Below are 15,313 nucleotides of genomic sequence, written 5' to 3' on the forward strand. Positions count from 1 at the left end.
CGAAGAATCCATTCGCACTGCCGATCGCAAGAAGATTGACAGGAAGAGGGCGTTTATGGGTGTCAACTGTTTTCAGGGAGTGTTTTGAAAAACGCAGGCGTGTCCAAGTGTTTGCAGGGCGGGTGTCTGATGCCAATTCCGGGACCAGACAGGCTGAAGTAATTGCAGCGGCTGAGTAAGTCCTGGGCTACTCAGAAACTGCACAAAACTTTTTTGTACTGCTCGGCTGCACAAGTGTTTGCACACTTGCAAAGCGACAATACACTTCCCCATAGGCGGCAACTATCTGATCGCTGCTCTGCAAAAAATAGCTAGCATGCAGTCAACTCGGAATGACCCCTCATTGATCGATTATTATGCGCCTACGGACGCTGGCAACGGGCGTCTTAGTCCTTGCACAGTCACACACGCGGATCTACACCAGGACATTGAAGTGGCATTTGCATAAATTCACAGACAGGTGACCGCATCTCTGTCCCCAAAGAGTGGGAGAGGGGGCACAATAAACATAACATAGGTTTGAGTAAAAAGTTAAATATGGGAAGTCAGATTGGTCAGGTCATGTAGCACAGTCAGGATTACAAGCAGTAGATTGATAATATGAAAACAAACATAACAAATAAGAGTTCTCACACAAATATCAATACTGCATCTAAAATAAGGTGTACAATAAACTGCTTGGTCAGTGAATGGACTCTTCGTCTGTATATACAATAGAAGCTGTCCGTATACCTGCCACATGTGACGGACTAAGCAAAGTCTTAGAGATGGTTACTGCAGGCCTACTTGCACTTGTCCCAAATTACCAGTATCCGGCTTGTAGGAGATAGCTCTGTAGAGGGAATCCATACAGAGTTCAATCTCCAAGTGTGTAAGCGCTGTACCAACACCACCAAGGAAAACAGATAGCCCTGAGCTTTTCATGACCTGCAGTCCACTCAAATATACATTTACAGCATGTGTACAAACAGGAGCGGTCCTTGGTGCGGGCAAGCAGTGCCTGCGCCCGGGGCGCTGCGGCCTGGGGGGCGCGGCCGCAGTCACCCCGCATGCACCGCCGCCTGCCCGCACCCCACTCCCCCGGCTGCAGCAGACGGCGTGGGCTGTGTGGGCTTCCGCTGCAGCCGGCTCCAGGGACAGACACTAGAGGGTCAGTATTGACCTCTAGTGTCAGTGCGGCTCTGCTATGGGAGAGACGTCATGACGTCTCTCCCATAGAGAAGAGCCGGCGGCCAGACGGAGCAGCGGTCGGGAGCGGGGCAGTGGTAAGTATTATTTTTTTTATTTTTGTGTGTGTTTGACTGGGGGCACAGCAAAAGGAGGCACAGCAGCAGGGGGCACATCAACAGGAGGCACAGCAGCAGGGGGCACATCAACAGGAGTCACAGCAGCAGGGGACACATCAACAGGAGGCACAGCAGCAGGTGGCACATCAACAGGAGGCACAGCAGCAGGGGGCACATCAACAGGAGGCACAGCAGCAGGGGGCACATCAACAGGAGGCACAGCAGCAGAGGGCACAACAGGGGGCACATCAACAGGAGGCACAGCAGCAGAGGGCACAACAGGAGGCACAGCAGCAGAGGGCACAACTATTGGGGGCACAGCAGCAGAGGGCACAACTATTGGGGGCACAGCAGCAGAGGGCACAACTATTGGGGGCACAGCGACAGGGGGCACAGCAGCAGAGGGCACAACAGGGGGCACAGCAGCAGAGGGCACAACTATTGGGGGCAAAGCAACAGGGGGCACAACTACTGGGGCAAAGCAACAGGGGGCACAGCAACAGAGGGCACAACTACTGGGGCAAAGCAACAGGGGGCACAACTACTGGGGGGCAAAGCAACAGGGGGCACAACTACTGGGGGCACAGCTACTGGGGGCACAACTACTTGGGGCATAACTGTGACCACACCCCTCACCTATGTTGCCACGCCCCTGCGGCGCACACTAATTTATTGCTGTGGGGGGGCGCCAGTGGAAACTTTCGCACTGGGTGCCACAAAGTGTAGAACCGGCCCTGTGTACAAACTCTAAGAATATATTTACAACATCATGTAGAAGATGTAATAAACCTTGGAGAGAGATAAAATAGGATTTTAACACCTACCGGTAAATCCTTTTCTCTTAGTCCGTAGAGGATGCTGGGGATGCTTCAAGAACCATGGGGTATAGACGGGATCCGCAGGAGTCATGGGTACTTTAAGACTTTAAAAGGGGTGTGAACTGGCTCCTCCCTCTATGCCCCTCCTCCAGACTCCAGTTATAGGAACTGTGCCCAGGGAGACAGACATTTCGAGGAAAAGGATATATTTAATTATTTTAAAACTAAGGTGAGATACATACCAGCTCACACCTCAAACACGCCGTACAACATGGCATTCAACAACAACGCATGCAACGGCATGACCAACATCAGTCACAGACTAACTGAACTTAACTCACATGAGTGTAATCATAACCAAACTGCAGATACAGCCCCCACTGGGACGGGTGCCCAGCATCCTCTACGGACTAAAAGAAAAGGATTTACCGGTAGGTATTAAAATCCTATTTTCTCATACATCCTAGAGGATGCTGGGGATGCTTCAAGAACCATGGGGTTTATACCAAAGCTCTAGAACAGGCGGGAGAGTGCAGATGACTCTGCAGCTCCTCAGCCAGGGTATCAAACTTGTAAAATTTTGCAAAGGTGTTTGATCCCGACCAAGTAGCAGCTCGGCAAAGCTGTAATGCCGAGACCACTCGGGCAGCCGCCCAGGATGAGCCCACCTTTCTAGTTGAATGGGCCTTCACCGATTTCGGTAACGGCAATCCTGCCGTAGAATGAGCCTGCTGATTCGTATTACAGATCCAGAGCGCAATAGTCTACTTAGAAGCAGGAGCCCCAATCTTGTTGGGAGCCCACAGGACAAACAGAGCCTCTGTTTTCCTAATCTGAGCCGTTCTGGTGACATAGATTTTTAAAGCTCTGACCACATCGAGAGACTTCGAATCCGCCAAGGCGTCAGTAGCCACTGGCACCACAATAGGCTGGTTCACGTGAAATGATGAAACCACCTTTGGCAGAAATTGCTGACGAGTTCTCAACTCCGCTCTATCAGCATGGGAGATTAAATAGGGGCTCTTGTGAGACAAAACCGCCAATTCAGATACCCGCCTTGCGGATGCCAAGGCCAACCACATGACTACTTTCCAAGTAAGGAATATTAACTCAACCTTACATAAAGGTTCAAACCAATGAGATTGCAGGAACTGCAATACCACATTAAGATCCCACGGTGCCACAGGGGGCACAAATGGCGGTTGGATGTGCGTGCTGCCTTTCACGAAGGTCTGAACTTCCGGAAGGGAGGCCAATTCTTTCTGAAAGAAGATTGATAAGGCCGAAATTTGTACTTTAATGGAGCCCAACTTTAGGCCCGCATCCACACCTGCTTGCAAAAAATTAAGCAAACGCCCCAGCTGAAAATCCTCCGTAGGAGCCTTCTTGGATTCACACCAAGATACATATTTCCTCCAAATACGGTGGTAATGCTTTGTCGTTACTTCTTTTCTAGCCTGAAGAAGTGTGGGAATGACTTCACTGGGAATACCCTTTCGGGCTAGTATTTGGCGTTCAACCGCCATGCCGCCAAACGCAGCCGCGGTAAGTCTTGAAACACGCACGGTCCTTGTTGTAACAGGTCCTCCCATAGAGGAAGAAGCCAGGGATCTTCTATGAGTAACTCCTGAAGATCTGGATACCAGGCCCTCTTTGGCCAGTCTGGAACAATGAGTATCGCCTGAACCTTCGTTCTCCTTATAATCTTTATTACCTTTGGAATGAGTGGAAGTGGATGGAACACATAGACCGACGGAAACACCCACGGTGTCACTAGGGCGTCCACCGCTATTGCTTGAGGGTCCCTCGACCTGGAACAATATCTCTGAAGCTTCTTGTTGAGGCGAGACGCCATTATGTCTATTTGAGGAATTCCCCAACGACTTGTCACTTCTGCAAAGACCTCTTGATGAAGACCCCACTCTCCTGGATGGAGATCGTGTCTGCTGAGGAAGTCTGCTTCCCAGTTGTCCACTCCTGGAATGAAGAATGCTGACAGAGCGCTTGCATGTCTCTCCGCCCAGCGAAGAACTTTCGTGCCCTCCACCATTGCCGCTCTGCTCTTTGTTCCGCCCTGGCGTTTTATGTACGCCACTGCTGTCATGTTGTCCGACTGAATCAAGACGGGAAGACCGCGAAGAAGACGTTCCGCTTGCAGAATGCCATTGTAAAAGGCCCTTAATTCCAGAATGTTTATGTGTAGACAAGATTCCTGGCTTGACCATTTTCCCTGAAAATGTATCCCCTGTGTGACTGCTCCCCAGCCTCGGAGACTTGCATCTGTGGTCACCAGGATCCAATCCTGAATCCCGAACCTGCGTCCCTCCAGGAGGTGAGAACCGTGCAGCCACCACAGAAGGGAGATTCTGGTCCTGGAAGATAGGATTATTTTCCGGTGCATGTCCAGGTGAGACCCGGACCACTTGTCCAACAGGTCCCACTGAAACACTCTGGCATGGAACCTGCCAAACTGGATGTACTCATAGGCCGCCACCATCTTCTCCAGCAACCGAATGCATTGAAGAATCGACACTCTTGCCTGTTACAGAATCTGTTTCACCATGTTCTGTATTTCCAGAGCTTTTTCCTCAGGAAGAAAAACTCTTTGTAATTCTATATCCAGAATCATACCCAGGAACGACAGCCGTGTTGTCGGAACCAGCTGTGATTTTGGCAAGTTTAGGAGCCAACCATGTTGTTGCAGAATCGTCAGTGAGAGCGCAACGTTTTTCAGCAATTGCTCCTTGGATCTCGCCTTTATGAGGAGATCGTCCAAGTACGGGATAATTGTGACACCCTGCCTGCGCAGGAGAACCATAATTTCCGCCATAACCTTGGTGAAAATTCTCGGAGCCGTGGACAGACCAAACGGCAACGTCTGAAATTGGTAATGACAATCCTGAACCGCAAACCTCAGGTAAGCCTGATGTGGAGGATATATGGGGACGTGTAAGTAGGCATCCTTTATGTCGAATGACACCATAAAATCCCCCTCCTCCAGACTGGAGATCACTGCTCGGAGAGATTCCATCTTGAATTTGAGTTTTTTTAGATAGAAATTGAGGGATTTTAGGTTCAGAATCGGTCTGACTGAGCCATCCGGCTTCGGGACCACGAACAGGCTCGAATAAAAGCCTTCCTCCTGTTGTGACGGGGGTACTGTGACAATGACTTGATTTTGACACAGCTTTAGTATTGCAGCGCATACTACCTCCCTTTCTGGAAGAGAAGCTGGCAAGGCCGATTTGAAAAATCGGTGAGGGGGCACGTCTTGAAACTCTAATTTGTACCCTTGGGTTACTATTTCTAATATCCAAGGATCCAGGGCCGAGTGAGCCCAGACCTGACTGAAGAGTTTGAGACGTGCCCCCACCGGTGCGGACTCCCTCAGAGGAGCCCCAGCGTCATGCGGTGGATTTGGTAGAAGCCGGAGAGGACTTCTGTTCTTGGGAACTTGCCACAGCCTGTGACCTTTTTCCCCTTCCTCTTCCTCTCGTAGCAAGGAAGGAGGACCCTCGTCCTTTTTTGTATTTATTGGGCCGAAAGGACTGCATCTGATAGTGGGGCGTTTTCTTTTGTTGTGCAGGAACATAAGGTAAAAATGATGACTTACCCGCGGTAGCCATAGATACCAGGTCAGTGAGGCCGTCACCAAACAAGACACTACCATTAAACGGTAGAGACTCCATAGTCTTCTTAGAGTCAGCATCAGCATTCCATTGATGAATCCACAATGCCCTCCTAGCCGAGACTGCCATGGCATTGGCCCTTGATCCCAAAAGGCCAATATCCCTTGCAGCTTCTTTTAAATATGCTGCAGCGTCCCTGATATGACCCAGAGTCAAAAGCACGCTATCCCTGTCCAGGGTATCTATTTTAGATGACAAGTTATCTGCCCACTTTTCAATAGCGCTACTCACCCATGCCGAAGCAACGGCAGGCCTGAGTAGCGAACCTGTAGTGACATAAATGGATTTTAGTGTATTTTCCTGCTTACGATCCGCAGGATCCTTCAGGGCTGCCGTGTCAGGAGACGGAAGCGCTACCTTTTTGGACAGACGCGAGAGAGCTTTGTCCACCGTGGGGGTTGACTCCCACTATTCCCTGTCCCCAGAGGGGAACGGATATGCCACCGGGATTCTTTTTGGAACCTGTACCTTCTTGTCAGGATTTTCCCATGCCTTTTCAAAAAGAGCGTTCAGTTCATGAGAGGGAGGAAACGTTATCTCAGGTTTCTTTCCTTTAAACATACAGACCCTTGTATCAGGAACAGCAGGGTCCTCCGTGATATGTAATACGTCTTTTATTGCCACAATCATGTACCGAATACTCTTAGCCAGTTTAGGATTTAATCTGGCATTACTATAGTCGACACTGGAACCAGAGTCCGTGTCGGTATCTGTATCAGCTATCTGGGTAAATGCACGTTTCTGTGACCCCGAGGGGTCCGAGTTTGCGACAATGCATCCTCCATGTAAAATACAGGCCGGACCTGTTAGAGCTATTATAGCTAATAAAATAGCACCAAATCTCTTGTGCCCCCCCCCCCGGTTTTGCTCCCTGTTACTTGTACAGTAGTGTGGGAGGCCAGGCTCAGCGTCTCTGCAGCTGTGAAGAGAAAATGGCGCTGGTCAGAGCTGTGAGGGCTAAGCCACGCCCCCTTAATGGCGCGCTTCAGTCCCGCTTAATTTTATATATTTATACTGGCGGGGGTCTGTATTTAGTGCCCGGGCACTGCATACACTTGAGCCAGTAGCAAATGAGGTTTTATGCTGCCCAGGGCGCCCCCCCCTGCGCCCTGCAGTGCCGTTTTGTATGTGGGAGCATGGCGCGCAGCGCGCCCGCTGCGCGGTACCTCAAATGCCGTCTTCTGCAGTCACTGAAGTCTTCTGATCTTCTTCTACTCACCCGGCTTCTGACTTCTGGCTCTGCAAGGGGGGTGACGGCGCGGCTCTGGGAACGAGCATCTAGGAGTACCTAGCGATCAGACCCTCAGGAGCTAATGGTGTCCAGTAGCCTAAGAAGCAGAGCCTTGAAACTCACAGAAGTAGGTCTGCTTCTCTCCCCTCAGTCCCACGATGCAGGGAGCCTGTTGCCAGCAGGTCTACCTGAAAATAATAAACCTAACATAAGTCTTTTTCTGAGAAACTCTGGAGAGCCTCTCAGTGTGCATCCAGTCTCACTGGGCACAGAATCTAACTGGAGTCTGGAGGAGGGGCATAGAGGGAGGGGCCAGTTCACACCCCTTTTAAAGTCTTAAAGTGCCCATGTCTCCTGCGGATCCCGTCTATACCCCATGGTTCTTGAAGCATCCCCAGCATCCTCTAGGACGTATGAGAAAGTAGAGAGGTTGCCCATAGCTAGGCTTACTATTCTTTTCCTTTAAACCGGGACACTAATGAACTACACAGGTTCTGTGGCTGGCTGACTTCAAAGCTGCATTTCACCTGGTTTTAATCAGCCACAGAACCTGTGTAATCCATGAGCATCCCAGTTTAAAGGGACGGTATGTTAAGGCTGCCCATAGCCACAAATTAAAGTCTGTAATTTTATAGACTGTTATAGCAACTTCACTACTTTATCTCTCTTCAAGGTTTGAGACATCTCCCCTCATATACCGTAAACTTGAGTTCTGAAAATATTCTCACACAACAAAAGCTAAAAATGTAAATAACGACAACATAAAGAAATAATTTCATAACAAAAGACATAAACAAAAAGACATTACGAGTATACAAGGATACATGCCCAACAACAATGATCCAAACCTGAGAAGGATGCATTTTGGTTTTGAGAGCGAAGAGAAATTCCAAGGGTCTGTTGCACCTGAACAGGCCACTGTTGGTGCACTTGCAGACTGTGATTGTGATACACAAAAATACATAGTTGTTTTGTCCAAAATATAGTGGGTGATTCAGATCTGATCGCTGCGGTAATCAGGTGCTAACTGCGCATGCATATGCACCGCAATGCACATGCGCGTCGGAGAACAACAAAGAGCATCACGGTCAGCGATGGGATGGTGCGAAAAATTTTATCGCATGGGCGTTCGCAAGGTGATTGACAGGAGGAAGCCATTTGTGGGTGGTTTACTGGGAGTGTCCGGAAAAACGCAGGAGTGCACAAGCATTTTCAGGGAGGGTTTCTGATGTCAGCTCCGGCCCCAGTCAGTCTGATGTGATCACACTGGAGGAGTAAGTCCTGGGTTGCGCACAGACTGCACAAATTTCAGCAGCTCGGCATACACATAGGAACGCACACTTGCACTGCGAATATACACTACCCCCGGAGGCGGCGACTATCTGAACGCAGGACAGCAAAATTAGCAGCCCAGCGATCAGGTCTGAATCACCTGGCCCATAGTATGATATATTTGGCAAATACAAAGGAGCATTCTAGTATAATTTAGCCACATGGCAGAATATGTCTAAGAAATGCTATGAGTGTGAGGGGTTTATTTATCAAGAGCTTATCATTTTGGGTGATGTTTCTGGTATATTTGTAAAAGGGCAATGGTCCTACTACCAAGACATGGCTAGTAGAAGCACTGCTCATTTAAATATTGTGCAGAAACAAGACCAGAAATGATGGGTTATACAACCCGACTTGATAATTAAACCTCGAGTGTCTACTCAACTTAAAAACTAAAATTTGCAAAACAATTTATTAAATTGTATTATTAAACCTTACATGATTTGCTTTGTTTTATCATACAGTGCAAATGAATTACTCTGCAAAAACCTTAAAGGAGATTTACCAAACTATACAGGAAGACAGCTACAGGAACAGTGCTTATTGAACAAACCAAAGAAAACAGGTAATGAAGTCCAAGATCGCACAACCTCCAATTCCACAATAGGTCCTAATGTTACTGCAGGAACAATGAAAGAGGCTATGGAGTCTACACCAACAACAAATAAAGGACCCAAAAGTTTTCACCTAGAAAGTGTTACAGTTTTTAAGACCACATCCACTGACTCAAACGCAACAACTTCATCCCCTAAAATAGGGACTGGCGTTGTAACTCAGGAAACTAGTCCAGTAAGTCAAGGTGACGTCTCCTCTGAAGTTATTAAATTTTCCATTGATAGTGTTGGTGGATCATCATCTTTAAACAAGCATGCTAATAAATCTACACCGATTTCTACAGTGATGTCTTCTACTAGCTTCCTAAGCCCAATTAGTACCATAAAAGCAGGATCAGGTCACTCCATCCCAGAGAATGAAAGCTCCAATGAGGACGAGGCTAAAATTCCTCGAGAATACCGGGAAGAGTATGATGAAGAAGAGACCCAAATAAAACAGAATGTAAGCAGCACCCAGCTGAAAGCTTGTGACTATAACCCTTGTAGACACCTACAAGTTCCTTGCATGGAGCTTCAACAGCTGGAACCATGCTTATGTCCTGGGCTCTCAGGAGAGGATACTCTTCCAGACCCACCATATCTAGACGAAGTGTTGGAGATAACAGACACATCAGTGCAGATACGTTGGTGTGCCCCAAATTCCATAGTGAAAAACTACCAGCTTGTATATCAGCCTGAAGGAGGCAGGAACGAGTCTGTTAATAATATTTATGTTACAATGAGACAATATACTTTACATCGCTTAGCACCGTATACAACATATAAGGTGTGTGTAGTGGGCACTAACAAGAAAGGAAACAGTGTACTGTTAAACACGTCTTCAAGAAGTCCTTGCGCAGAATTTAAAACCAAACCAAGTACCATTCTTATAATTGCTATTTTAAGTGCCTTAGGTGGGTTGTTTTTAGTGATTATTACTGTGCTTTCGGTGTACCTATACAAGGCATGTAAAAATAACATTGTTAATCAATACGATACACATCTTGTATCCTATAAGAACCCTGCTTTTGAATATCACTTGACCATCCCATCTTATCATTAATTTTACTTTATTTTTTATTTTGTTGGTAACCACTCCCTCCTGGATACACATCACACCATTTTGAACACGGAAGGTAGATGTGTAACAGCTTCTAGCTATCATTTATATACTACATTGTACAAAATGGAATCTGATTGGTTGCTATGAGTGAACCATCTTCTTTAGAAGGTTTGAAACATCTCCCCTTTGGTCTTGTGTGTTCCTGTGAGGATCTTGCGACTACGTGATCATTTGGTGGCCCTGAAGAATATACTTTTCTTATCAACAGCTCCAGACAAATAATAACAATGTAATTAAAACGAATTATACAGAAAAACAACTAAGATCAGATTCCCTACCTTGACAGAAGCTAAAATATTTGACATTGAAATTTGATAAACGTGTCTGTGCTTTGTTACGCCATTTGCGAAAGTAAATATGTATTGTGTTTTTGTGTGATTCTCTAAAACAGGAGACTGGACATTAGAATGTGTCAATTTTTCACATTTCGTTGTACAGTCTATACCAGAGGTTCTCAAACTCGGTCCTCGGGGGCCCACACAGTGCATGTTTTGCAGGTCTCCTCACAGAATCGCAAGTGAAATAATTAGCTCCACCTGTGGACCTTTTAAAATGTGTCAGTGAGTAATTAATACACCTGTGCACCTGCTGGGTTACCTGCAAAACATGCACTGTGTGGGCTCCCGAGGACCGAGTCTGAGAACCTCTGGTCTATACTGTAAGGTTGCTTTATGGCATTGCATTTAGGGGCACAATTGGCACTTTACCTTAGCTAACCAATCAGCAATTAACTTCCATCTCTCTAGCATAAGTCACACAATAATAGTATGATAGTACTGTACATGAGTATTTTTGTCACATTATTCATCCAACACAAGCAGGAAACTTGATGGTCTCTTTATTACAACTAATGGGTCCCTCATACATGCCGAAACTAGAGTATCTGCATGTTTTAAGTATCAGACCATTTATTAGGGCACGCCTAATATTCAGCACACTGCCATCTTCAGATGGCGTTGGTCCCAAAGCCCATCAGGTCACACATGTGCACCAACACTGCCGGAGCAGACCCAGGAGTGTAAAGTTATGCCACTACTAACTAGTGGTGTAAACTGAAGATGTTATAGAACAAGGAGACTGAATTGCTCCAGTAAGTAAGTAAACAACACCGCAACTTGTTGCCAGTTGGATACTTACTTATCAGGGGCAGCACTGTAGTGTATTACAAATATACTACAAGAATAACAAGGATAATACTAATAATAATTTCTTAGATATGAATATACAATCTAGAAAATACAAATGCACATTAAATAAATATGGATGCATGAAATCACAGATACAAATGTATTTCAGGATTAGGTTGTGGCAAATACTTTTGTTAATGGATATTTTGATAAGATTTTTAAGTAGTTGGCTCTAGACATGCCCATTCTCGTTGGGGTACATTTACTAAGGTGGGAGTTTCTCAGAACTGGTAATGTTGCTCACAGCAACCAATCAGAATCTACTTAACATTTATCTAGCTGTTTCTAGAAGATAATAGATAGAATCTGATTGGTTGCTATAGGCAACATCACCAGTTCTAAAGAAAACAACCTTAGTAAATTTACCCTATGATGCCAGACATTTTCACCTACAGATACCTATATAAAGTACACTAAGTAAGAAGGAGCATCTCTGACCACAGCCCTATCTATGCTTGTAGTATTAAACGAATTATTGATACTGAAGAGAACTACAGTATATGAAAATGATCTGTACTGTGGGATGTATCAAACCTTCTGCAGAGGTCAGACTCTGACAAGCTGCCATAGAAACTTTGTAGCTATCATTTTATAGAATGCACTTGTTAATTATTTAATGGTCGCTATGAGCAACTTCTCCATTTGTCCTCTAGAAAAAAACAAACTAATCCAAAACAAATTCCCTGCAATCTATGATTAAATGTTATTACAGTATACATGAATGTTCATTAAGGAGAACAAAAGTAGTATGAAAAATGGCACAAGACAGAACGCGGGCTACACATTCAAGTCACTGAGTTACCCATTATTCACTGTGTATTTATTTTGAGGTTTCTTAAATAAATGAATTTTGCATAATACTGCAAATATTAAAGTTGACTGTCTTTATTGCCTGTACATTGTTACTAATATCAGCATGAACATTCAAATGTAAAAATGTGTAAACCCGTACAGCATAGTGGTTAATCATGGCATGACAAAAGCAGATAATATAAACCTGTTTCTAGCTAGGGAGGAGGTGGGACTCGTACTGGGGGTCTGTCTTAACCAAAAAGTCCACCCTTAATAATGGATGTAGCCGGAAGTCAAAAAGGAGTCGGAACTTCATGACATCAAAATATAGGTGATTACATCTTTAAGGGGCCTATTTACTAAGCCTTGGATGGAGATAAAGTCTCTGGAGATAAAGTACCAGCCAATCAGCTCCTAACTGCTATGCCACAGGCTGTGTTTTAAAAATGACAGTTAGGAGCCTATTGGCTTAGTAAATAGACCCATTTGTCCTAATTGGGAGCATTAAAGTGCTCTACTGTATATTCCCCATTCTGCCACCCACAGACTCTCTAGTGACCTCGTTTGACAGAGGAATGGTCTCTATAAAATCTAGTTATACTCTGGTAAGCGAGATGCGGCTATGTGACATTGCAGAGGCCAGGAGACTGGCGTTTAACCATGGAGATCCCTGGCCTCTTCCCTCCCTCTAAACCAGGGGTCTGGGAACTTTTTTACCTTTTACCCCAAAATATATTTAGATACACCGATGTTACTCCCTTGCTTTGAAAGGAAGGAAATCATATATTATTGTGCATATATACTGGTCATCACTGTTTATATGGAATTTCTGAGATATATATATATATATATATACACTGCTCAAAAAAATAAAGGGAACACTAAAATAACACATCCTAGATCTGAATGAATGAAATATTCTTATTAAATAATTTGTTCTTTACATAGTTGAATGTGCTGACAACAAAATCACACAAAAATTATCAATGGAAATCAAATTTATTAACCCATGGAGTCAGGATTTGGAGTCACCCTCAAAACTAAAGTGGAAAAACACACTACAGGCTGATCCAACTTTGATATAATGTCCTTAAAACAAGTCAAAATGAGGCTCAGTAGTGTTTGTGGCCTCCACGTGCCTGTATGACCTCCCTACAACGCCTGGGCATGCTCCTGATGAGGTGGCGGATGGTCTCCTGAGGGATCTCCTCCCAGACCTGGACTAAAGCATCCGCCAACTCCTGGACAGTCTGTGATGCAACGTGGCATTGGTGGATGGAGCGAGACATGATGTCCCAGATGTGCTCAATTGGATTCAGGTCTGCGGAACGGGCGGGCCAGTCCATAGCATCAATGCCTTTGTCTTGCAGGAACTGCTGACACACTCCAGCCACATGAGGTCTAGCATTGTCTTGCATTAGGAGGAACCCAGGGCCAACCGCACCAGCATATGGTCTCACAAGGGGTCTGAGGATCTCATCTCGGTACCTATTGGCAGTCAGGCTACCTCTGGCGAGCACATGGAGCGCTGTGCGGCCCCCCAAAGAATGCCACCCCACACCATTACTGACCCACTGCTAAACCGGTCATGCTGGAGGATGTTGCAGGCAGCAGAACATTCTCCTTGGCGTCTCCAGACTCTGTCACATGTGCTCAGTGAGAACCTGCTTTCATCTGTGAAGAGCACAGGGCGCCAGTGGCGAATTTGCCAATCTTGGTGTTCTCTGGCAAATGCCAAACGTCCTGCACGGTGTTGGGCTGTAAGCACAACCCCCACCTGTGGACGTTGGGCCCTCATACCACCCTCATGGAGTCTGTTTCTGATCGTTTTAGTAGACACATGCACATTTGTGGCTTGCTGGAGGTCATTTTGCAGGGCTCTGGCAGTGCTCCTCCTGTTCCTCCTTGCACAAAGGCGGAGGTAGCGGTCCTGCTGCTGGGTTGTTGCCCTCCTATGGCCTCTTCCACATCTCCTGATGTACTGGCCTGTCTCCTGATAGCGCCTCCATGCTCTGGACACTACGCTGACAGACACAGCAAACCTTCTTGCCACAGCTCGCATTGATGTGCCATCCTGGATGAGCTGCACTACCTGAGCCACTTGTGTGGGTTGTAGGGAGGTCATACAGGCACGTGGAGGCCAAACACACTACTGAGCCTCATTTTGACTTGTTTTAAGGACATTACATCAAAGTTGGATCAGCCTGTAGTGTGTTTTTCCACTTTAATTTTGAGGGTGACTCCAAATCCAGACCTCCATGGGTTAATAAATTTGATTTCCATTGATCATTTTTGTGTGATTTTGTTGTCAGCACATTCAACTATGCAAAGAACAAAGTATTTAATAAGAATATTTCATTCATTCAGATCTAGGATGTGTTATTTCAGTGTTCCCTTTATTTTTTTGAGCAGTGTATATATATATATATATATATATATATATATATATATATTTCAGAAATGCCATATAAACAGTGATGACCAGTGATTTTTTTGAGCAGTGTATATATATATATATATAGAGAGAGAGAGAGAGAGAGAGAGTGTGTAAATAATTATTTTTTATTATTTTCGCCAATTATTTTTTGGCAATTAATGGGTTAATTAACACTTTCTCTCCAAAACACCGGAATGAATGTAAGAAAGATGGATGAGGGGGGAAAGGGGTGGACATGACTTTTGGGAGACAGATGGTCACATCCTCACCTCAATAATGTCAGTGGGAATTTTCCACTGTTATGTGAGCCACTGTCTGATCCTGCGGAACTCCGTCAGCGGTCAGCCACAAAACACTTCAAGTTCTGTGTGTGGGTTGGCGGGCGGACAGGACAGCGCAGGACGGGCAGGCGTGTGGGAGTGCGGTGTGACGTCAGCACATCACACCGCAGCCAGGAGTACAGCGCAGGGCGGCCAGGAAAGAGCGCGGTGTGACGTCAGCACGTCACATCGCGAGCTAGCTGGGGCTGTGTCTTGGCAGCGCGACCGTGCATTACCCTCAGGAATTTAATTTTTACCCCATTTGGGGTAAATATATACGTTATGGTAAGAACTTACCGTTGATAACGGTATTTCGCCTATGTCCACAGGTTCCACAGGATAACAATGGGATATGATGGAGCGATAGCGGATTGGCACCAAACAATCACAAGCTTTCAGTCCTCCCAGGATGCAACGGGCCCGTCCATATATCCCCGCCCACTGGCTCAGGCAAATAAGTTGGATTCCAAAGCAATTAGGCAGGAGCATCATGTAGAGCCCTATT

General features: G+C 45.9%; 1 protein-coding gene across 1 annotated transcript in view; it reads left to right on the forward strand.

Moving 5' to 3' along the window:
• The window catches only part of LRRN4 (leucine rich repeat neuronal 4), a 78,683-nt gene extending 66,550 nt beyond the window's left edge, over nt 1-12,133 (forward strand). Inside the window, exon 5 of the mRNA XM_063918591.1 lies at nt 8,821-12,133. Within this exon, the coding sequence (XP_063774661.1) occupies nt 8,821-10,012 (1,192 nt within the window). The 3' untranslated portion in view covers nt 10,013-12,133. The remainder of the gene's footprint in view (nt 1-8,820) is intronic.
• Nucleotides 12,134-15,313: the final 3,180 nt, after the last annotated feature.

The sequence above is a fragment of the Pseudophryne corroboree genome, chromosome 4 (assembly GCF_028390025.1).
Source record: "Pseudophryne corroboree isolate aPseCor3 chromosome 4, aPseCor3.hap2, whole genome shotgun sequence".
In the NCBI taxonomy this organism is placed as follows: domain Eukaryota; kingdom Metazoa; phylum Chordata; class Amphibia; order Anura; family Myobatrachidae; genus Pseudophryne; species Pseudophryne corroboree.